Genomic DNA, 22,754 nt, shown 5'->3' on the forward strand with positions numbered 1-22,754 from the left:
GAGTTCCTATAAATACTGTTGAGGGGGTGTGGTGTATAGCCTCCAACGTTCTGGGCAGAGAGGGAGTTCCCAGGTTAGTGTGCCTTTTCTTCTTTTGTTCCTTAATTACTTGAGGGATATCTTGAGTGATTTCTTGAGTGATATTCTGAGTACCACTTAGGAGGGTCATTAGGTGTGGATTAGTTGCTAAAGCTTTCGTGTCTTGACCTCTTGAGCTTGTGAAAAGTTTTTTTGAGAAGATGGCTGTACTGCACTTAGTTGTGCTCTGGCTTGACTTCGTGTATAGGGGCGAGCTGTGGTTTTGTGCCTTGTGCCAGCCAGATCTGTGTAGGGATTGCAGGGGGGTGCAGCATCCGGAGGTGCCACTATGGTTTGGCTACTGGATGGTGTCTGTACTTTATCTGTGGAGAGGGTCTGGGTTTGGGTCTGGTGTGGTTGATTGGAGATGGCGTTCTGTGTGTCTCTGGTTCTGGTGTCGGTTTTTGTGGGGAGGGCTAATTTCCAGATGTCTGGCAGGCGGGACGTGTCGTCACGCTTGTTCATGTTGTGAGGGTGTTTCTCTATCTCGATGGCTTCCATGATTATTCTCTTGTGGTGATGTTCCATGTTAAAGAGCAATTTGGAATCTGCAAAATTAATTTCGTGTCCTGTTTCTTTCATGTGTTGGTAAAGAGAGGAAGAAAAAACTTCCTCTCTTTACCAACACATGAAAGAAACAGGACACGAAATTAATTTTGCAGATTCCAAATTGCTCTTTAACATGGAACATCACCACAAGAGAATAATCATGGAAGCCATCGAGATAGAGAAACACCCTCACAACATGAACAAGCGTGACGACACGTCCCGCCTGCCAGACATCTGGAAATTAGCCCTCCCCACAAAAACCGACACCAGAACCAGAGACACACAGAACGCCATCTCCAATCAACCACACCAGACCCAAACCCAGACCCTCTCCACAGATAAAGTACAGACACCATCCAGTAGCCAAACCATAGTGGCACCTCCGGATGCTGCACCCCCCTGCAATCCCTACACAGATCTGGCTGGCACAAGGCACAAAACCACAGCTCGCCCCTATACACGAAGTCAAGCCAGAGCACAACTAAGTGCAGTACAGCCATCTTCTCAAAAAAAACTTTTCACAAGCTCAAGAGGTCAAGACACGAAAGCTTTAGCAACTAATCCACACCTAATGACCCTCCTAAGTGGTACTCAGAATATCACTCAAGAAATCACTCAAGATATCCCTCAAGTAATTAAGGAACAAAAGAAGAAAAGGCACACTAACCTGGGAACTCCCTCTCTGCCCAGAACGTTGGAGGCTATACACCACACCCCCTCAACAGTATTTATAGGAACTCAAACACTGAGATCCTGCTCTGTTCTAGTAACAAGAAGCCGAAAGCACCAGCCTGAAGATGACGAGTGAGACCTCGTCGAAACGTCGCCTAGACACCCCAACTCTTACACGGGAAGACACATTAGGAGGAGTTCATCTACTTACGAGAGGGGAACGATGATGAGATAGGGGCCATTGAGCCGTTTGTGGTCCATCAGGTAAGTGATGAGGGCAATGGTCTGTATGGTCTTCCCGAGGCCCATTTCGTCAGCCAAAATCCCATTCAGATTGTTATTGTACAGAGAAACCATCCATTCCAGGCCCTGGATCTGAAATGCAGGAGAATCGCCTCAATTAACCGGAGTCTGCGCACAGCAAAGTTTTGATCTCGCGCCTCGGCTTTCATGAAAAATAAGCCGCAGATATTACAACCTGTGCGTGATGCCCTGCAGCTCTGTATGCCACAGCTTTTATTGACGGACGCTTTGGCCACAGGGCTAGAGATGAATGCCGCTCGCACTGCAACACACTGCAGGCTCTTAACTGTCCCCATGTGTCTTGAACGTCTATTTCCAGGGTTACACATTCTTGATTTACTTTTAGAACAATCTCTATTCTCCAACTTGCAGGTGGCAACCAATGATCCTGACTCTTCCTTCGGAATAAATTATAAAGAGCACAGAATCAATTAAATATTGGTGCATTATGATGGAAAAATCCACCTCCTAAAGCTGCTAAGTTTTAATCAGGAGATAGGAGAAACTGAGGGGATTAAAAAAGTGAAGTCCAGTGAAGATGTAGCCATGGTTTGCAAAGTGGAAGCCAGCCTTGGACATGCGTGCTCCTTCCCATGTTTTAGACTCAATTCAAATGATACTTCAAACCATGGTTTGTAGGACTGGAAAGTTGCACACACTGTCCTCCACTGCCAGGCTGCTGCAACCACAGTCTTCTGTTCTGTCCGATTGGCCAGCTGTAGCTAATGTTGCCCACAAAACCATGGTCTGAAGGTTAGCATGGTTAGAATGTTAACCATGGAGTGTCCTAACCAGGGTGCCCATGTGAACCAAGTTCAAAACCGGAAGTGAAGAGGGCCTACAAACCATGGTTAAGAGGGAAACCGATTCGCATTAGCCATGATTCATAGGAGTGCTGATGCAATATTAAAACCACAGTTAATGCTGAAAAGGGAAGGAGTATTCATGCAGGATAGTCGTGCACGCCCTGTAGAAGACCCTCCGATCAGATGTCAAGGAAATAAAGTTATAAAAGACAGCCGAAGGTAGCTCTGTACAGGGATCTTTTTAAGATCATATTGTGTTTTCTTTTGTTGCACAGAGTGGCTGGGGTAACCCAGTCAGATGGGCGACATATAAATAAGCAATTTTTTTATTTTTATTATTATTATTATTATTATTATTATTATTATTATTATTATGGCAGGTTTCCTCTTTGAACTCATTAATTGCTGGGAGATATTTTGAATTCTGCAGCTGATAAAACATTATTATTGAGATGCATGTTGCCATGAAACGGTTCAAGGAGAGAGGGCATTTTGGTAGCCATGAACCCAGCCCATGACATCTCCCAGCATAATGGGCGAGGCTGAAACATGCAGAAAGTATACAGTGCCAGGAGCTCCATGTACCTTTCTGTATGCAGCCATTCCGGAACCAGAACCTCCTGAGGCCACAAGAGGTCTGAGCAGAAAGGGCACTCAAATTGCGCCAGCTTTGCAGAGAAGCCCTAAGGGCAAGGAGCTCTCAAACACCGGGATAAGAAAAATGTGCTACTGATAGGAAGCTTCCCCCCTTCTGACCAGGCCGCAGCCAGGCAACATAATGCAGAAAGGAAGAAAGCAGAATTCCCAACCAGAGGGTTTGGATTGCAAGCGCCACCCACCCCAGCCAGGACCCTCAATGGTCAAGGATGATGGGATTTGTAGTCCTGCAACATCCAGAGCCCCGTGATAGGAAAGGCGGCTTTAAAATATTCAGGGGAAACCACCGAGAACCAAAGTTGCTTGATTCTTAATCAGTCAGTGAAGCTGAAATGTTTCCAGGGAGACTGACTGGGACAATGTCTGAGAACACCTATGGTAGAGATCCATGGAGGGGAGTTTTATGATCAGTGCACCCATGAAAGGCAGACCTGTGGACTGTCTGGCCAGAGTGGCACATGCTCTGGTTATATCCTGCTTGGACTACTGCCATGCGCTCCATGTGGGGATGACTTTGAAAGTGACCCGGAAACTGCAACTAATCCAGAATGCGGCAGCTAGACTGGTGATTGGGAGGGGCCGCCAGGACCACACATTGGCTCCCAGGACGTTTCCGAGCACAATTCAAAGTGTTGGTGCTGACCTTTAAAGCCCTAAATGGCTTCGGCCCAGTAGACCTGAAGGATATATCAGATGTCAAGGAAATAAACAACTATCTGACTTTTAGAAGACATCTGAAGGCAGCCCTGCTTAGGGAAGTTTTTAATGCTTTATCGTGTTTTTAATATTCTGTTGGGAGCCGCCCAGAGTGGCTGGGGAAACCCAGCCAGATGGGAGGAGTATAAATAATAATTTATGATTATAATTATCATCATCATCTCCCCCTGGGGTGCACACCTGGTAATGTTTCAATGTGCCATTAATCAGGAGGGAAGACTGCTTCTCCACCCTCTCGGCTATCGCGTGCGCCACAGTGTAGTACGACTGAGACTCTCCTGCGCTGTATTCGTGCATGCTATACTCATCGTCCACATCTTGTTTGGCCGTCCTGCAAAGTGAGAAGAGAAAGGGAAGCACTTTATTTAAACTGCACAATTCCTTCAAGATTTTCTAGCTCTTGCGCAAGGACACAGAACTAGCCGTGCCCAAATGTTATTGCACTCTTATCATTTTTGTACCATTTTCCCCAAATCATATCTTGCATTTTATTATTTTCCCAGTTTTTGCATCTTAACTTTTATATTTGTTTTCTTAACTGGAAGTGTTTACGCAAACCCTGCTAGTGAGTCTACTTCTTTACAATACTTCTGTAAATACAACATAAACGGTTCCCCATCCTTTTTAAAGTCGCTATTGTCCTTTTCTCTTCCTTTTCCAGTTAGCTTCACCACTTCAGCAAAGCTAACTGGAAAATGAACGCAATGACATTTAGGTAAAAGATTGCAAAGTTAAGGTAGAATAAAACAGGCAGGAGAAACAAATATTTAAATATCCAGAAGGGGAAGTTGAGGGAAATCAGGGGAGGAGTTGGGATTTATACATGTTTTTTGTGATAGTGATGATTGTGTGGACTATAAAATTGTAAAATTCAATAAAAATTATTTTAAAAGAAAGAAAGAAGAACTAGCCGTGCCCAAAAGGGTCTGCTTCCCAAATGACTCACTCAATTATCTTCTTAGCGTCTCTTTCTGGAACGTCTTCGCTGTTTGGATCCAGGTGTCTCTTTTCATCTGTTTCTTGCCTACTTGAATCCTCATCATCTTCCTGCAGAAAACAGGCAGCCCAGCTGTCAAACTTGCGCAAAAACTCTGCCGCCACTCGGAACCTTCTAAGTGCAAAGTTCCCCCATTTTCACGTCTCTGGGCTTTTGTTTTACTGAAACCAAAGGCTCCTTCCCAACAGAAAGCCCAGCTAACGTTTGCCCACCATCACAGGAATAAGGTTTTAGCGTGGTTTTGATAGATATTTTGCTTTACAATTTTGTAAAGTATTTCCAGATTTACAATCTTCATTGCTTTTCCCCTCCTCACTCTTCCTGCCTTTACAATACCTGAACTCCGTTTCACAGTTCCACCTCATGGTGCGTCACATGAAATTTAGAATTCTGTGATAGCAGGATGGTCATCATTTAAGAAGAAGTGAAGCTTTAAATGTCACTGGGCCTTCTTATATGAACCGCTGCTTAGTATTTTTAAAATCAGAAATTATTCAGAATACTTTGTTCCACAAGGCAATGTTTTCCACTGTTTTAAAAAAAGGGCACCTCTCAGCGTGTTCAGATACTAAGGACTGTTCATCTGATTTCTGCCTTTTTACTGTGCCTTCCCTGGGTGTTTAAGTATTTCATCGGTAAGCAATTAAGCTGCACGGCGGTTATCATGGCTCAGTTTTGACCATAAGCAGTTATGTGGCCAAGGCGAAAGGCTGCCTCAGAGCATCCTGATGCAAATACAGTGGTACCTTGGGTCCCAAACGCTGAAAACCCAGAAGTAGGTGTTCCGGTTTTCAAACATTTTTCGGAAGCCAAATGTCCAATGCACCTATCGGCGATTGTTTCCGGGGCGCCTGCACCAATCAGAAGCTGCGCCTCAGTTTTTGAACATTTCGGAAGTCGAACGGACTTCTGGGACAGATTAAGCTTGGCACTTTAGATTTTGCTATTTATTTTGTATTTTTGTTTTTGAGACTTTTGCGGATCATTGGTTTTTGTGACTGTGAGGAACCCAGTTCAGCTACTGATTGACCGACTGTGTGACTGAGGAAATGGATAAAAGCCCCCCATCCAAACAATGACTATCATCAGTGCAGGCAAGAATAAAATAGCAATTTTCATTTTTATCATCTACAATACTGTCTTATTTATTTTATAGTACAGTGCCTTGATTATTGCTTTCGTTTTATGGATCAATGGTCTCGTTAGATAGAAAAAAATCATGTTTAATTGCCGTTTTAGGGGTTGTTTTTAGAAGTCTTGAACGGATTAATCCACTTTGCATTACTTTCTATGGGAAAGTGCGCCTTGGTTTTGGAATGGACTTCTGGAATGGACTAAGTTTGACAACCAAGGTACCATTGTATTTCCAAAGCTGGGTGGCTGGACCTCTGCTCCTGGAATCAGCAGGAACCAGGTGGGGGCCCCTTAGGTGAGCTCTGGATGCTAAGCCAAAGAAGGAAGAGGCAACCTTGGCAGAACAGGCCCTATTTATTTAAGAGGCTCCCTTTTACTTTTTCTTACCCAAAAGTGCCGCATTCTAAAGGCTAGAGAGAAATCAAAGCATATTCAGTTTTTCCTGCTGTTCTTCAACTGCGCACATTTTCCAAGTCTCTACTTACAATGCTTTTAAACACCATTTTGCATATTACTGAATCCCCGCTTGATTGCTAAAGTGGCAAAATATACCAACAGCTGCATTTCAGATTTCTCTCTCCCCACTCTCTGGTGCATTACTGTATTTTAATGAGGGACTGATTAAAAAGATAACACTTTCCTGAGAAATAGAAGTTGTCTTGTATGCAGGTAACGTTGATGCAAGCAGACAGGATACTATAACTATGCCAAGGACTAACAACCTATATCTGCTTTCTTGGAGAGCAATCTCAAGAAAAACAAAGCCCACTGTTTATAGCGATTCACAGTCACTGGAAATCAAAACGAAATCTGCATTCCTTCATGGCCTAAAGACGTATATCATCTAATCTATTTTCTCTGTTAATTAATTGGATTATAGCATTGCAATTTCCCTCCCATCATATTGAAGCTTCTTGTTTAGACAAGGAAAGCCACACAAATAGCTCATTACCAGTTAACAGCGCAAGCCGCGAGAGGAGGGTCTAAAAAGCACTGAAATCTATTCTAAGGAGGCTACTTTCTCCTTATTTATCTGGCAGTGTTAGCAATAATTATTTTAATGGTCAGAGTGAGCTTCCTATATGCTTTATCTGACTCTCTGGTCCCTAGAATGGAAATTACATTAAATCAGGCATGTCCAAAGTCTGTTTCGGGGGCCTAATCCGGCCCGCCGGTCGATTTAATCTGGCCCCCATGACAGTATATGTCCTGGGGTAAAATCCTAGAAAAAGCTGAACAACTTCAATCCTGAAAAAAGCTTTGGTCAGCCCTCACACATGTTCACTTCATCAAATCTGGCCTTTGAAAAAAAATTGGGCACCCCTGCATTAAATAATATTTTGGATAAATACATGTATCAAGAGGAAGCAGTCACTTACATCTTCCTCAAACTCAGAACCACTTTCTTCGCTGTCTGACCTGGGTGCAACTTCATATCTGCGGGGAAGAAACAGGCAGAGGAGTAAATAATAAATGTGTATATCAGAAAGCTTTGGAAACAAACAGAATACAGATCTGAAAATATTTCAAAGGCAGAGGATATACTATGATTTTGATACAAGCCGCTTCGGGGCAAGTTTTTGCCCAGAAAGGCAGCACGAAATCAATCAAGGTTATGCAGTGCAGTGCAATGCGGTACAATTAAAGGCAAGGCAAGGTGGGTTTGTGGGGTATGCAGAATTACTTACCCAGGGTTCATTTCTAACCAAGCATCCAACTGACTTGCTTTAGGAGCCTCGGGTCCAAGGAGAACTTTGCCTGTTTCAGTGTGAGTTACCTTGACTGGGAGATCACTCATCTGACTGCTCTCATCAATGGGCTGGAATTGAAGGACAAACGTCAAGTTTAAGGCGTGGAAGGAAGCTTCTCTCTTTGGAAGAGGAACGGCAAACTTAGTCACGGCAAGTCCAAAGTTGCAAGCTACGTGGCCGTCACTTGCACAGAAATCCAAGCCAACTAGATGCTCCAATCCTGTGCCAGATTTAAAAAGGTAAAGGGACCCCTGACCGGGTGGCGCTGTGGGTTAAACCACAGAGCCTAGGACTTGCTGATCAGAAGGTTGGCAGTTCAAATCCCCGCGACGGGGTGAGCTCCCATTGCTCAGTCCCTGCTCCTGCCAACCTAGCAGTTTGAAAGCACATCAAAGTGCAAGTAGGCGGGAAGGTAAACGGCGTTTCCGTGCGCTGCTCTGGGTCGCCAGAAGCAGCTTAGTCATGCTGGCCACATGACCCGGAAGCTGTTCACCAGCTCCCTCGGCCAATAAAGCGAGATGAGCGCCACAACCCCAGAGTCGGATTTACGTATAAGCTAAACAAGCTCTAGCTTAGGGCCCCACTCTCTTGGGCCCCCCCAAAAAAAATTAAAGGGAAAAAAAGACTGGATGTACATTTCCAAAATATAAGATAAAAAACAAATGAAACCTACATACAGCAACTATGTTTTGTGTTGTGTAGGCTCCTATGATGTAAGTCATGGGCCCCGTCTGCTAGCCTGCTCCCTCAAATATCCCTGGTTTGCTCCTTTCTATATATAGGGTGCCTACATTTTGCATGGACTGGTTGCATGGCAACATGGGCAAATGGCTTGAGATACCTATGAGGTCCATAAATTACCATTATAGCATATATTCAACACAAAAATCAGCGACCATTTGTTGTTGACAAAGGACAGCTGGACATAGAAACGGCGCCAGTACCTTCAGGAGTTTAGGGCCTCATCAAACCTAAATCCGGCCCTGGTCCCATCAGAGTCATATACAGTCGTACCTTAGTTTTCAAACAGCTTAGTTCTCGGACGTTTTGGCTCCCGAATGCCACAAACCCGGAAGTTAGTGTTCCAGTTTGCGAACTATTTTTGGAAGCCAAACATCCGACGGGGCTTCCGATTGGCTGCAGGAGCTTCCTGCAGCCAATCAGAAGCTGCGCTTTCGTTTCCGAATGTTTTGGAAGTCAAACGGACTTCCAGAACGGATTCCGTTCGACTTCCAAGGTACAACTGTAGTTGGAAGAGACTTTGGGCGCAGTTCTCCTTACCCAAAGCCTGGCTCTTCCACCCAACTCCCACAATTTGGGTCACGACGAGACTGAAGCTGAGAGCAAATAGGCAGCCACAGAGCGCATCGTCTTCAATGCTAAGCCACACCGGCCAAGTTCACGTCACATTAATTCAATTTTTTAAACTGTTTAGTACGAACAGTGTACTGGAGTATGTTGCTCAAAAAATATAGCAACGATCTTCATCCACTTCGGCCACAGCACGAATAAAACAAGCTAGTATCTTGCCCGTTTTGTTTCCTCCGAAGCGTGATAGGAATAAACCTTGGTTGCAACTCATGGCTTATTGGGAGGAAACAAACTACAAGTCTCTGGCTTGTTACGTCTGCAGCACAGCGGCTGGAAGGAGAGGACCTCCACGAAAACTGTATCTGAGCTGTGTTCCCCACAACACGCTCCTCTTTCCCATTAAACCATGTTTGCTTGAAACGAGGTATGGTTTAATGCGATGTGCAAACAAGAACACAGAAAGAGATTTATTTTACCCACCCAAAAAACCACCTACAAAGTTTACTCTCAGTGCAAATTATTACTTGACTTCAAATATGCTTGACAGTTAGCATCGAACCAAACTATTCACATGCAGATTATGAATATAAGCACCATTAAAGACATTAGAGGAAATATGGTGTGAAGCCACAAGAATTCATCAGCTTCTCCAAACGGATCATTTTAATTTCTGCTCCCTTCTTACTATTTATAAAGAAAATTATTATAAATATGATGGATTTTAAGGCTGCAATCTTACAGATCAGTGGGACTTCCTCCAAGTAGATATTATATGATTGCACTGTCAGTATTATTCTTTCTTAATGATAGGATACGAGGTTTTAGATTAGAAATCTCATGCCTTATGCCTCCCCTATTTCTTTTACACTAACAAAAAATAATAATATCTGTCACGTCTCCAGTAAAAGATACTAACAGACACGCAGACGGAAGCTTCCGGAAGTCATTTATAGGGCACTGCAGCATGCTCATTAGTGAGATAGCTCATTAACGGCAAGGGCACTCATTAAAAACTTCAATTAGAAGTGTTGGGCAGTGTCTTCCATTAAACCAATTTGCTACACATCTTTCTGCATGCCAGAAAACACAGCAAACTTTAAAACCACTGATGCCTGTTTGCTTGATTAGCTAGGGTACTTAAGGGGGTATAAGCTAAAATAAATTCCCATAACGAAACAAAAATATCGTACAACTGACTCCAGAGTGCATTGTTTAAGCAATGCCAACCACATGGAAGTTAATATGAAACATGTTTCCCAGCTATAGAATGGGTGCCTTCAAATTACTTAATTGCAAAATGTGAAATATTTTATTTCTTACTAGTTCTATGTGAGATGGTAGTCTGACATGGAAACCAGTCGTTTACAATCAACGTGTTGCTGTGGCAAATTATGGAGATAATTTCACGCAGCAGGAGATAATTTTAATTCATCACCAGCCTCTGTATCATTTATGTTCTAATCCTTTATGTTCAAGCCATTTTCCATGGGACCAGTGGTGCTGGAGGGATACAATTTAAATGGCACACAGGCAAATGAATAGCCTGGCACACTGGCGAGTGAGTTGGCTGGCAGGCCAGGAAAGCCACGCTCTGAATTTCCTCCTCACTTAACATCAAAAGCCAGTGGGCAAACCCTCAAAAGCGAGGTTTTTTTTTATTAAACTTTTGTGGGCTTATGGACAAGGCAGATTTAAAAACATAAATAGATCCTGAGAACAGAACTCTGATTGGAGAGCATCCTTGCAGATGATAGGGAGGCGGTGGTTTGCACGCTTCCCCCCCCCACAGCAACCCCCCCAAATAAAAGTTTGGGGAGATCTTTTGGAACAGCATAAGAATCACACCCACCCACCCATTTCTGTCAGCAGGAGTTTCCTTTCGATCAAAGGGCAACTTGGAATCCAAGCCACAAGAGGTCCGGAAAGTGGCAACACAAGAACAGGGCCTTTTCTGTAGTGGCCCCCCACTTGTGAAATTGCTCTCCCCAGGGAGGTCTGGCTGGTACCTTCATTGTACACCTTCAGGCGCCAGGCGATAATGTTCCTCTTTAACCAGGCCTTGGGCTGACTGACATCCAATGCCCCTTTATAATGGGGGGGGGTTTGGGGGGGCTCATGCTTTTGTTTTTATTATGCATTTTGTGTTTTATATTGTGGTTTTATCCTGAGAACCACCCTAAGACCTGCTGGTATAAGGCGGTATACAAATGTTAATTAATTAATACTACTGGTAATAAAAATAATAATAAATAACCTGTAAAAGTCACCTTGCTGCTCGTTTAAAAGCCTTAAATCCTTGTTTATTTGCAAAGTTGTTGTAGGTCAAACTGACGTGGTTTTCATGGGCAAACCATACTAAGTGAAGGAGCCCCACCTCTGTGTCTTGGCCCTGCTCTCTGAAGTCCCTTGGCACATTGGGTGAGCAACTGCGGCATTTTGCTTATCACGAACGGAGGGCAATGCATTGAAACGCCTTCTGGACTCCTTACCTCTCCATCAGGGCCAAGTCCAGATCCCATGCCTTCTGTACTGTCTTCTGCTTTCTGAAATCAAAGAACACCAGCAAGAAGTTACGTCTCAGCTAAGAAAACCGGGATACGGTTGCAGGCCACACTCCGCGAAAATGGGCTAAAATAATATCACATGCATTTCACTATTCCACGGAGAGTGCGGAAAGCTTCAGGGAAAAGGGATGCCTCATAAATCCCGAACTTCCAATTGAATTATTGCGACAATCTGTAGCCTTCAAACTGAATTCTGTCTGTACGTGGCCCTTTCCCTCAAGCAGAAGGGGACGGTCTCTCTGACTCACCTTAGGAATGGAAACAAAGCCATTTTTAAAGAGATGGGCTCTTCTTAAATTCCAGGTATAAAATAAGATGCAAAGGGAAGCAGCTCTCGTTTCCCCTCCTTTCCCACTTTTGCTTCCTCTCGCTCTGCTTAGCAACAAGTAATTATATAATCCATTACCGAAAAGCAGTTTGAATTTATTGTTTGTAAAGACAGTAGATCAGAATCAGGCAACAACAAAAAGTGTGTCCCGTGGGGAAACGATGAACATTTTTTTCCGCTCTTTCACTGACACACACATACAGTGGTACCTTGGGTTACATACGCTTCAGGTTACAGACTCTGCTAACCCAGAAATAGTACTTCAGGTTAAGAACTTTGCTTCAGGATAAGAACCGGCGGTGCGGCAACAGCTGGAGGCCCCATTAGCTAAAGTGGTGCTTCAGGTTAAGAACAGTTTCAGGTTAAGAACAGACCTCTGGAATGAATTAAGTACTTAACCCGAGGTACCACTGTACAGTGAGAACTGCAAGTTAAGACAGAACTTCACATAAAAAAGGTATTTTGCCTTTCTATGTAAGGCAAGGGGCCTGAGTCTCTTTCGCCCCCCGAGCTGAGCGAATCAAAAGGGACCCAGAACACATAGGGCAAAATGATGTTAAATACAGGACACAGAAACCTCTGTGGGGAGCTGAGAAGTCCAGGTTTGTGGTACAAAAAGGGCCACCTTCTCCCAAATAAAAGAACCCAAAAACGGCCAGACGTGAGGATGCTCTTTCGAACGGCACGCTCAAAACTAGGACACTTGTGAAATGAGCCATAGCCAGACTCCCAACAAAGAGGGAGACTATCAACGGAAGGGCACCAGATATTTCATTTCCATTTAAATGTCTTTTCTCCAAGATCAGAAACACACACAAAAATTCAACACATTGCATTCGCCTGGCTCAAGGTTGAATGCTGTTAAGAAAGATCGTTCAAAAACAGTGTGAAATATCACTCTGAAGACTAAGAATATGGTCTCTGAATGGAACCGAGAAATCAGGATTCATGTATTCCCCATCTCAAGACTTAACCCTCAGTTTGGTACTATTCTGAGAAGTCTGCTTGGCAGCACCTGGCCTCACGGATCCCTCCTCCGACAACCTTCTAACCCCAACTCAAAGTGCTCACCCCACCTTGGAAAATAATAATAAAATATTTATTTATCTATTTATACTTACATACATACATACATACCCAGCCACTCTGGGCAGCTATCAACAAAATATTAAAATACAGTAATGCATAAAACATTAAAAGCTTCCCTAAACAGGGCTGTCTTCATTTGTCTTCTAAAAGTCTGGTACCTCGGGTTAAGTACTTAATTCGTTCCGGAGGTCCGCTCTTAACCTGAAACTGTTCTTAACCTGAAGCACCACTTTAGCTAATGGGGCCTCCTGCTGCTGCCGCACCGCCAGAGCACGATTTCTGTTCTCATCCTGAAGCAAACTTCTTAACCCGAGGTACTAGCAGGGTCTGTAACCTGAAGCGTATGTAACCTGAAGCGTATGTAACCCAAGGTACCACTGTAGTTGTTTATTTTCTCGACATCTGCTGGGAGGGTGTTCCACAGGGCAGGCGCCGGCAACGAGAAGGCCCTCTGCCTGGTTCCCTGTAACTTGGCTTCTCCTAGTGAGGGAACCGCCAGAAGACCCTCGGCACTGGATCTCAGTGTCCGGGCTGAACGATGGGGGTGGAGATGCTCCTTCAGGTCTACTGGGCCGAAGCCATTTAGGGCTTTCAAGGTCAGCACCAACACTTTGAACTGTGCTCAAAGTGGGAGCCAATGTAGGTCTTTCAAGAGCGGTGTTATATGGTCTCGGCGGCCGCTCCCAGTCACCAGTCTAGCTGCCACATTCTGGATTAATTGCAGTTTCGTTGCCTCCAGCTGGGCCATCACTTACAGCTGCTCCACTACCGGTTGGGTCAGGGGAGGCTGAGGCGGCCCCTGGGTCTAGTAACCCACCGACGTCTCCCGAGCTGCAGAGACTGAGGTCTGAGAGAAGGAGAGACCTGAGTACTCGCAGGAGGAGCACTCACCTTCAGGTGAGACAGGGAGGTGAGTCGCCAGGGGATCAGGACCGGCCGTTACCCCGACAAAGATAAAAGGCTGTCGGATCCTGCCCCAGGTTGCGGGAGCAACAATGCTGTATGCTAGATCCTGCCTGAGATCCTGTCCCTGTCCTTGCCTGGTTTCCTGCCTTGGCCCTGTCGGACTGACTCCTAGCGGAACCTTCAGATTCTGGAACAGACCTGGACTGCGTTACTCGGGTTTAATAATAATAATAATAATAATAATAATAATAATAATAATAATAATAATAATAATAATAATAGTGTTTTTGACCCTTTTCAACAAACACTACCAAGCTGGAGTTCCCACGAGTGAAAGGAAAATATGAAGAAGAGCTGCGGAAGGGACATGGAAGAGACTTGAAGGCCTCGGATATAAGAACACCAGGTTAATGTGCCAGACTAATGGGATAAAAAGGACTGACAATCCCGGGACCAGGAGGAAGGGACGCTGGAAGAAGATTGGATTGCTTTTATTTCTTTTTTTCTATCATTAGGAATGTTTTATAAAATTGATGAATGTTGGAAAAATGTTGAAATGAAATTACTTGGCTCTTGTAAAAATGTTTAAAGAATTAGGTAAAAAGGTAATGTTTATGAGAAGCTGGTAAAAATAAGATTTAAGTTTTAAGTTTTTTTATAAGATAAGATGAAAATAGAGCAAGGTAATGTAATGACGGAATATTATGAATTATGGAAAGGATTTGCTGTGACAATTATTAATCAAGATACAAGAGATGGGAGGAGGAGGAGGTCATGGAAAGAAGGCAATGAAAGTGGAGAATTTGAAAATGATGGTTTTATTTTTTCTGTTTTTTCTGTTTTTGTCTTTTCTCTCTCTTTTTTTCTTTGTAATTTTAAAAATTCTTTTCTCAATAAATATCATAATAAATAAAAATATAAATAAAAATAAATAAAAATAAATTATAACCCGGCCATCTGGCTGGGCTTCCCCAGCCACTCTGGGCAGCTTCCAACAAAATATTAAAATCCCGGAATACATCAAACATGGTAGTTGTTGTTCTCTTTGACATCTGGTGGGAGGGCCCTGGACCGCGTTTCTCAGGTCACCCCCGAGGCCAGCACAACGGATGGCTAAGACAAGCGCCAAGTGGTAGCGATAGGAGGGAACTGGCAAGGCATGTGTACATTTGGGGAACGACCAAATTTTTCCGTGTATTAGACAAGGTTTCTTGACTCAAAAATTATGTCAAAAAACTGGGGTTTTTGGGGGGTACACGGACAGTGGCATGGGGGAGGGGAGCTGCGCACGTCCAGCCAGCTGGTTGGGGGACGCGCAATTCCCCCCCCCCCATGCTGCTGAGGAAGGTGCATGCTCTAGGGAGCGTTTCCGCAGCAGAGTGGGGAAACTGTGCACCCTCCAGCCAGCTGGTTGGCGGGCCCTCGCTCTAGGGAGCATTTCCCACCCACAGTGGCAGGGGGGCGGGGGAGCGGCTGCCCCCTTTGCCAACCCCCAGCAATGTCTTTATCATGCAAGGCAGACGTTACGTGTCTGAGTCTTTTTTACGATCTGAGAAGCACTTTCGCAAAGAAGGCTGCTTTCCTCTGCTGTGGGAGAAAGGAAAGGACAGGGGGAGATATTGAAAACTCTGTTAGTACTAGTACCTAATTCCTAAGGCTTTTTAATGTATGGGACAACAGCCGCTTGGATGCTACTAGCCCAGAGGTGGAAAGAAGCCCCTACCAGAGAGGAATGGCAAGTTAAACTGATGGACTACGCTGAAATGGCAAAGCTGGATGGAAAACACAGGAACCGAGAGGACAAAAACTTTTAAAAAGAATGGGAAAAATATATAACTTATTTAGGAGACCACTGTAAGCAGATGGAAACATGAGCAGGATTTGAAGCTCACTTGTAATGTAATAGGTAAGTTTTTAAATGTTTGACGCTGTATTGTGTTTTTAATATTCAGCTGGAAGCTGCCCAGAGTAGCTGGGGAAATCCAGCCAGATGGGTGGGGTATAAAATAATAATCACAATTATTATTATTATTATTATTATTATTATTATTATTATTATTATTATTATTATTATTATTCTCTGGACAATGTGGATTGATATAAAATATGGAATAATATGGAGTTGTAGATGTTGACAATAGGACCCATGGAGGGGAAGTCTTGAAATTCAGAGAAATCTCTATATATGGACACACATTTGGAATATTACGAATTCATATTTGCAAAATCAAATAAAAACAATTACAAAATGAAAAGAAAACTCTGTTAGTGGCAGCTGAAAGAGGTACTTGCCTTCTTTCTCCTCCTCCTCTTCTTCTTCTCCTTGGCCGCCTGCGCTTGCTTGTGCTCCCAAACCAAATTCGTCAGGTTGGCCACATATTCGTCCGTTTGCTGCAGCAGGTAAGCCAGGCGCCGGTCCTTCTTCTGGTCAATGAGCTTGCGGTAGCCTTCCTCATCTTCAGCCTGGCAGCGCAAGGAAAGGCAAATTAAGGGACTCTGTCGCCAAGCAGCCGTTCACGGCAGACCCAAAGAAAGTGGGGATGCTTTCCGCGCGGGATCTGGGCGCAGGGGTCAAGTTCCATCACTTCCAAAGCTCCAGGGGTCATTTCAAGGCTGGGGAGACAGCTATTTGCCAACTGCGCCGTATCAGTACCGCTACGTACCGCTTCCCAAATGATGTTGAGTCAAAACCTCCAATATGTTAAAGCACCCAAAAAAAAGCGCCTCTATTTTGTTCACCGTTTTAAAAAATAGAGTCCTACGGTAGGGCTGCCATACACCCAGGATGCCTCCGTCGAAAATGATGTCCAGGTGGAATTGCCAAAGATTGGCTAAAATGTCCGGGGAAACCTGGGTATATGGCAGCCCATATCGGAAATGTTGATGTTTTGGAGAATTTTTTGTTAATTATTATTGTTTTTTTGAGATTCTGCAGAAAAATCTAGACACCTTTTGCACCCAGATGTTTTCCATTGTGAGTCGAAGTCCTGATTTCTAGATACTGAAAGCACCAGCTGCAATAGTAGGGGGACCTATACCCTATTATTCCTTAAACAGTAATTAAATATCAGGGGAAACTTTGGAGAAACATTAAAGCAGGCTTCCACAACCTCGGCCCTGCAGATGTTTTGAGACTACAATTCCCATCATCCCTGATCACTGGTCCTGCTAGCTAGGGATCATGGGAGTTGTAGGCCAAAAATATCTGGAGGGCCGAGGCTGAGAAAGCCTGCATTATAGTGATGCATTAAAATCCAAGATGAACTGAGGTCAACACCCAAGAAAACAAACAGGAGTTACATTTGCTGAATGTAATAGCTCAACAACTTCCCTTCTCCTGACTTTGTGGGTCACAGGGAACAACGTTGGAAAACGTGGTCTCAGTCCCACCAAATTTAAACACTCTTATGTCCCATTGGTTTTAGCAGAAAAATACATTCTTAAACGCCTCCCTCTGAAATCAGTACGATTCAGAGGACGCTTAACTTTTGATGAAATCTTGCCTCTTGCCTTTGACATAGAAATCATTCTCAAGGTGGGGCTGCCACAGGAAATAATGGAAAGGTCATGTGTCACTGCGGTTTATATATAACCGAAGGGTTAGAAAAAAATGATATGGTCTTGATGCCGTGAATGCTAACAAGTGTTTGAAAGAAATCACTGTGCTGCGGTAGAAGCTTCTACAGAGAAAGTATAGTTCCTTGAAAATTAACCACCATATAAAAGAACATCTGGTGTTGCTCAGAAGGTATAAGTAATGGGGTCAACCTATAAATGGGGGCAGGGCAATTAAAATATTGGAAACCACAAGGTAAGGTGAAAGTGGTTTGGTTCATTATATTAAAGGGAGTCCATAAATATCATAACCACCCCATTAAGACGCACATAAAAGACAACAAAAGGTTTACAAATGGAAATAGCACCCTTATTTTCACCTTGGGTTGGCTTACGGCTCTCGAGAGACAATGGAGTACGCCTCCGGGGGTGAAGTCAAATCACTGCATTAGGAGCACTTAAGTGACCTCCCTGGGGTACAAGCCTGGGCAGCATGTCTGGGGGTCCTGGGCTGCCCCCTCTCAGCTGATGGGGTGCAAAGGAAAGCAGAACAAGATGTTGGGTACCAGCCTGGCTGAGGGAGTTGCCGGAAGGAGGCGGACAAGGCGCCATCCAAACATCTTGGGGACTCCACTATGGATTTGGGTAAGAGGGTTACTCCTGAGCCTTCTCTTCTCCTGAAGATGTTCCGCAAGGCAGTAGAAGTTTAGGACCAGAGGTTTCCGTCTCCTGGATGGCCTCCCTTCCCAGGTGGATAAGACCCTTCCCTCTACAGCTGGGTTTCCCAAACTTGGGTCTCCAGATGTTTTTGGCCTACAACTCCCATCATCCTTAAGCTAGCAGGACCAGTGGACAGGGATGATGGGAACTGTAGTCCAAGAACAGGAAGAGACCCACGTTTGGGAAGCCCTACAGCAACGGCCTCCTTGAGACAACACCGGCCTCACCATCAGCCGCCGCATTCGCTCTTTCTCAATCCTCTCCGTTTCCTTCTTCTGCTCACGCTCCGTGTTGGCGTGCCACGTGGCCACGGCTTTGGAAAGCTTCTGGATTTTCCCAGCCACGGACCGGTGGTACTCTTTGAAGTCCTTAGCGTGCTGCAAGATGCTGTTGAGATACTCCTGCAAAAAAGAAAAAAGGGGGGAAATCAACCGGGGGGGCTGACCCACAAGCAACGGTCGCAGATTCCAAGCGCACCCTGCATCAAGGATCTAAATGTATCTCCTCCGGCTGATATAGTGCTATGAATCACAGCTGCGAAGATGAGGTTGTGGCCCCTCCTTCATCCTTGAGATGGGAAGGTAACTGCAGAGTCACCCTTAAACTAAGCCAGGAGGGATACACTGGGGTCCTCCACTCCTGATCAACCCAGCAGCCAGGTTCCTACCAGTTTTGACCATTTCTATTAGTTTGGGCTTGAATATGGGCAATGCTTTCCTGTCCAACTGTCAATAAACAAAGTAAATTATGCCTTTGCCAATAATAATAATATTTATTATTTATACCCCACTCATCTGCCTGGGTTGGATCAGCCACTCTGGGCAGCTTCCAACAGAATAAGGTGGACACTCGGGTTGCGAACGTGATCCGTGTGGTATGCACGTTCGCAGCCCACAGAGTTCGCAACCCGCATCTGCGCACGCACGGGTTGCGATTCAGTACTTCTGTGCATGTGCAAAGCACGATCTAGCGCTTCTACGCATGAACAACCGCCGAAACCAGGAAGTAACTCGTTCCGGTACTTGGGGGTTTTGGCAGTCCGCAACCCGAAAATACGCAACCTGAAGCGTCTGTAACCTGAGGTATGACTGTACTAAAAACACGACAACACATATTAAAAACTTCTCTAAACAGGGCTGCCTTCAGATGTCTTCTAAAAGTCATATATTTCCTTATTTCCTTGACATCTGCTGGGGGGGGGGGCGTTCCACAGGGCAGGTGCCACCACCGAGAAGGCCCTCTGCCTGGTTCCCTGTAACCTCGCTTCTTGCAGGGAGGGAAATGCCAGAAGGCCCTCAGAGCTGGACCTCTGAGGTTGGACAATGTGGGTGGCAACGCTCCTTCAGGTCTACTGGGCTGAGGCCGTTTAGGGCTTTAAAGATCAGCACCAACACTTTGAATTGTGCTTGGAAACGTACAGTAAGTGTCTGTTGTTGTGAACGCCCATTGGTCTTATTTTGCATGCATTCAGGCCTTAAATGAACTGTCACAAACTGTACTTTTTATATGTCATGGCAATCTGAACCCTTGTTTACAATTGCTTTTCCTGCATGTGTGTATCATTCTAGACATGCATGCCCACTTTTCTTTCTCTGGGCCGATCTGGGGGGGGGGGGTTCTCCTGACCCCACAGGGCCCATGGCAGGCTAGGGGGGAGAGCACCGCATTGGGAACCCTTGCGCTGGCTCCCACAAGTGTACGGACATGATGGTTCTCCAATGTGCCATCAGCCTCTGGGTTGTTTTTGCTGCTGTTGCCTCTCTGGAAACAGCCAGGCTGGCACGTCATCCTGAAGTGGCGCATATTTAAACCACTAACTGAGTGCTTCCTTGCATCCAGTCTTTTGCTGCTGAATAATGGAGCTAAAAACAAAGTAAGCGAGGCTATTTAGTCCTGTGGACTAGGGAGAAAGGATTAATCTTCCCTCCCCAGCCAAGATGCAAATAAAAGTCACTTCTGCACTGCCAATGGCCTTAGAAAGAAGCTTCTGTAATGCCAGAGAGAGCATTAACATCTTGGGGGCCGGGGGGGGGGGGAGCCCACCACGTCTAATTAAAAAACCAACAACCCGACATGCTCTCTAATGCAATATTGAGCATCACGTGCTATTTGGCTCAGAGGCATAATCTCTGGGGGTTCCTAGCGGTTCTGCAGGAAGACATCAAACGTCAATAAAAATGGAGCGTATCTAAAAAAGCAGGAGAGGAAATCTGCATGTTGCAAGTCCTATTAATGAGAGCAAGCGGGCAGTGGTCTCCTCCTAAACCACTAGGTCCTCCGCAGATCAACCGTAGGCAGATCCCCTTTGGAACAAATTGCAGATCCGTGATCATGCTAGCTACATATCTGGCATGCGGCAGGTTCCAGGTACAATTCCTGGCACCCCCTGCTTTGAAAAAGGACCAGGTAGCAATTGATTCAAAAGGCTTAAAGCCTGAGAGCGATTCCTAGGCAGACAGAAAGTCTGTGTCAGCTTCTTCCTGTCCCCATGTGTTTTGGGGGAAAGTCTCAGGTTCAGTCCTGGACATCTCCATGTAAGGCTGAGCGAAGGAACCATTCAACCCACTGTGATTAATTAATAATGATAATAATAATAATAACTACTATTAATTATTATTATTATTTATACCCCGCCCATCTGTCTGGGTTTCCCCAGCCACTCTAGGCGGTTTCCAACAAAATATTAAAATACAAGACAATGGTACCTCAGGTTAAGTACTTAATTCGTTCCGGAGGTCCATTCTTAACCTGAAACTGTTCTTAACCTGAAGCACCACTTTAGCTAATAGGGCCTCCTCCTGCTACTGCGCCGCCGGAGCCTAATTTCTGTTCTCATCCTGAAGCAAAGTTCTTAACTTGAAGCACTATTTCTGGGTTAGCAGAGTCTGTAACCTGAAGCGTGTGTAACCCGAGGTACCACTGTAGTCCTTCAGACAGTAAAAGCTTAGGGGCGTAAATATGCCATCCCACTGAGCAAGCGCAAGATGGGGTGAGGAGCAAGGAAGCAGAGGGGCTTCTAAGGCTGGCTGCTCACTGCCTGAGCATCCAAGAGGAAACATCGTGATAGAAGGAGCCCTGGGATAGCTGCCTGCCTCCCAATTAAGAAACCCCAAAATGAGAGGTCCAGTAAAAACAAGAAGTGTAGAAAACTGAAATTTCCAAAGAGAGCAAGGACCAGAGGCCAACGGTCATGCTCCGAGGGAGGAGGAGGGGAGGCCTTTCGGGAAAGAGACATTCAAGCCGCCTTCCTTGCCAGTGCCTCTTCTCCCACTGTGCAAGGAACCTGGTAGCAATATCAATTCCCAGATTAACTGTACACTCTTGTGCAAATTAACTGAAACAAAGCATGTTTTCTATCTTAATCGCAATCCTGTACAGTGGTACCTCGGGTTACATACGCTTCAGGTTACATATGCTTCAGGTTACAGACTCCGCTAACCTAGAAATAGTACCTCGAGTTAAGAACTTTGCTTCAGGATGAGAACAGAAATCGTGCTCCAGCGGCACGTAGGCAGCGGGAGGCCCCACTAGCTGAAGTGGTGCTTCAGGTTAAGAACAGTTTCAGGTTAAGAACGGACCTCCGGAACAAATTAAGTACTTAACCCGAGGTACCACTGTACTTGATTGGCCAGGGAATTCCCCAGATGTCAATCCCATGGAGAATTTGTAGGCTGTATGCAAAAGTTGCCTCCGTGCTGTAGACTGTACGACTACGGAGAAGCTCATTCGGGCGCTGATTCAAGTGTGGTACAGGGATCCGAAAATCAACAGGGACTGTTCGAAACTAGTAGACTCCATGCCCAACCGTGTTCAAACGCTGCTTAAAAATAGTGGAGGCCATATCTGTTACTACTGTACATATACATGAGTTTTGTACATGTATACGTGAGTTTTGTGCAATAAAGCAGTTGGTCCCTTATGTTTCCTGCCCTGATCTGGCCACAGTGATCCATGTGACGGTCACCTCCCGGCTTGACTACTGTAATTCGCTCTATGCGGGGCTGCCCTTGAAGCTGTCCCAGAAACTCCAGCGGGTGCAGAATGCTGCAGCGAGGCTCCTCACGGGGTCTCTGCCATGGGAGCATATTCACCCAGTGCTTTTCAAGCTGCACTGGCTCCCGGTGGAGTACAGGGTCAGATTTCAGGTGCTGCTTTTGACCTTTAAAGCCCTTCACAGCCTAGGACCCCCGTACCTACGGGACCGCCTCTCCCAGTATGCCCACAGAGGACCTTAAGGTCCATAAATAGCAACACCCTAGAGGTCCCGGGCCCTAAAGAAGTTAGATTAGCCTCAACCAGAGCCAGGGCCTTTTCAACACTGGCTCCAGCCTGGTGGAACGCTCTGTCTCATGAGACCAGGGCCCTGCAGGATCCGATTTCTTTCCGCAGGGCCTGTAAGACAGAGTTGTTCCGCCTGGCCTTTGGCTTGGAGCCAATTTGATTCCCTCCCCCTCTTTCTTTTTCCTTCCCCTCCTGTGATGAGGCTGCATTTTAATATTTTAATGTTTCAATATTTTAATGTTGTATTTTAATCTTGCTTTTAAGTTGTATTCATTCAATTTGTTTTTATTATTGCTTGTTAGCCACCCTGAGCCCGGCCTTGGCTGGGGAGGGCAG

General features: G+C 45.1%; 1 protein-coding gene across 6 annotated transcripts in view; it reads right to left on the reverse strand.

The window, feature by feature from the left end:
• Nucleotides 1-22,754, reverse strand: part of SMARCA2 (SWI/SNF related BAF chromatin remodeling complex subunit ATPase 2) — a 124,357-nt gene that overhangs the window by 65,822 nt on the left and 35,781 nt on the right. For 5 of the 6 annotated variants that reach the window (XM_081176073.1, XM_081176075.1, XM_081176072.1 and 2 more), the window contains 8 exons: nt 18,365-18,538; nt 16,155-16,325; nt 11,465-11,518; nt 7,602-7,732; nt 7,293-7,350; nt 4,729-4,829; nt 3,963-4,113; nt 1,511-1,674 (listed from right to left, as the gene is read on the reverse strand). In XM_081176073.1, coding sequence (XP_081032199.1) covers nt 1,511-1,674; nt 3,963-4,113; nt 4,729-4,829; nt 7,293-7,350; nt 7,602-7,732; nt 11,465-11,518; nt 16,155-16,325; nt 18,365-18,538 — 1,004 coding nt within the window. Of the gene's footprint in view, nt 1-1,510; nt 1,675-3,962; nt 4,114-4,728; nt 4,830-7,292; nt 7,351-7,601; nt 7,733-11,464; nt 11,519-16,150; nt 16,326-18,364; nt 18,539-22,754 lie in introns of all 6 variants that reach the window. The other variant, XM_081176074.1, reaches the window with a different exon arrangement.

The sequence above is a fragment of the Podarcis bocagei genome (assembly GCF_964188305.1).
Source record: "Podarcis bocagei genome assembly, chromosome: 17".
NCBI lineage: Eukaryota > Metazoa > Chordata > Lepidosauria > Squamata > Lacertidae > Podarcis > Podarcis bocagei.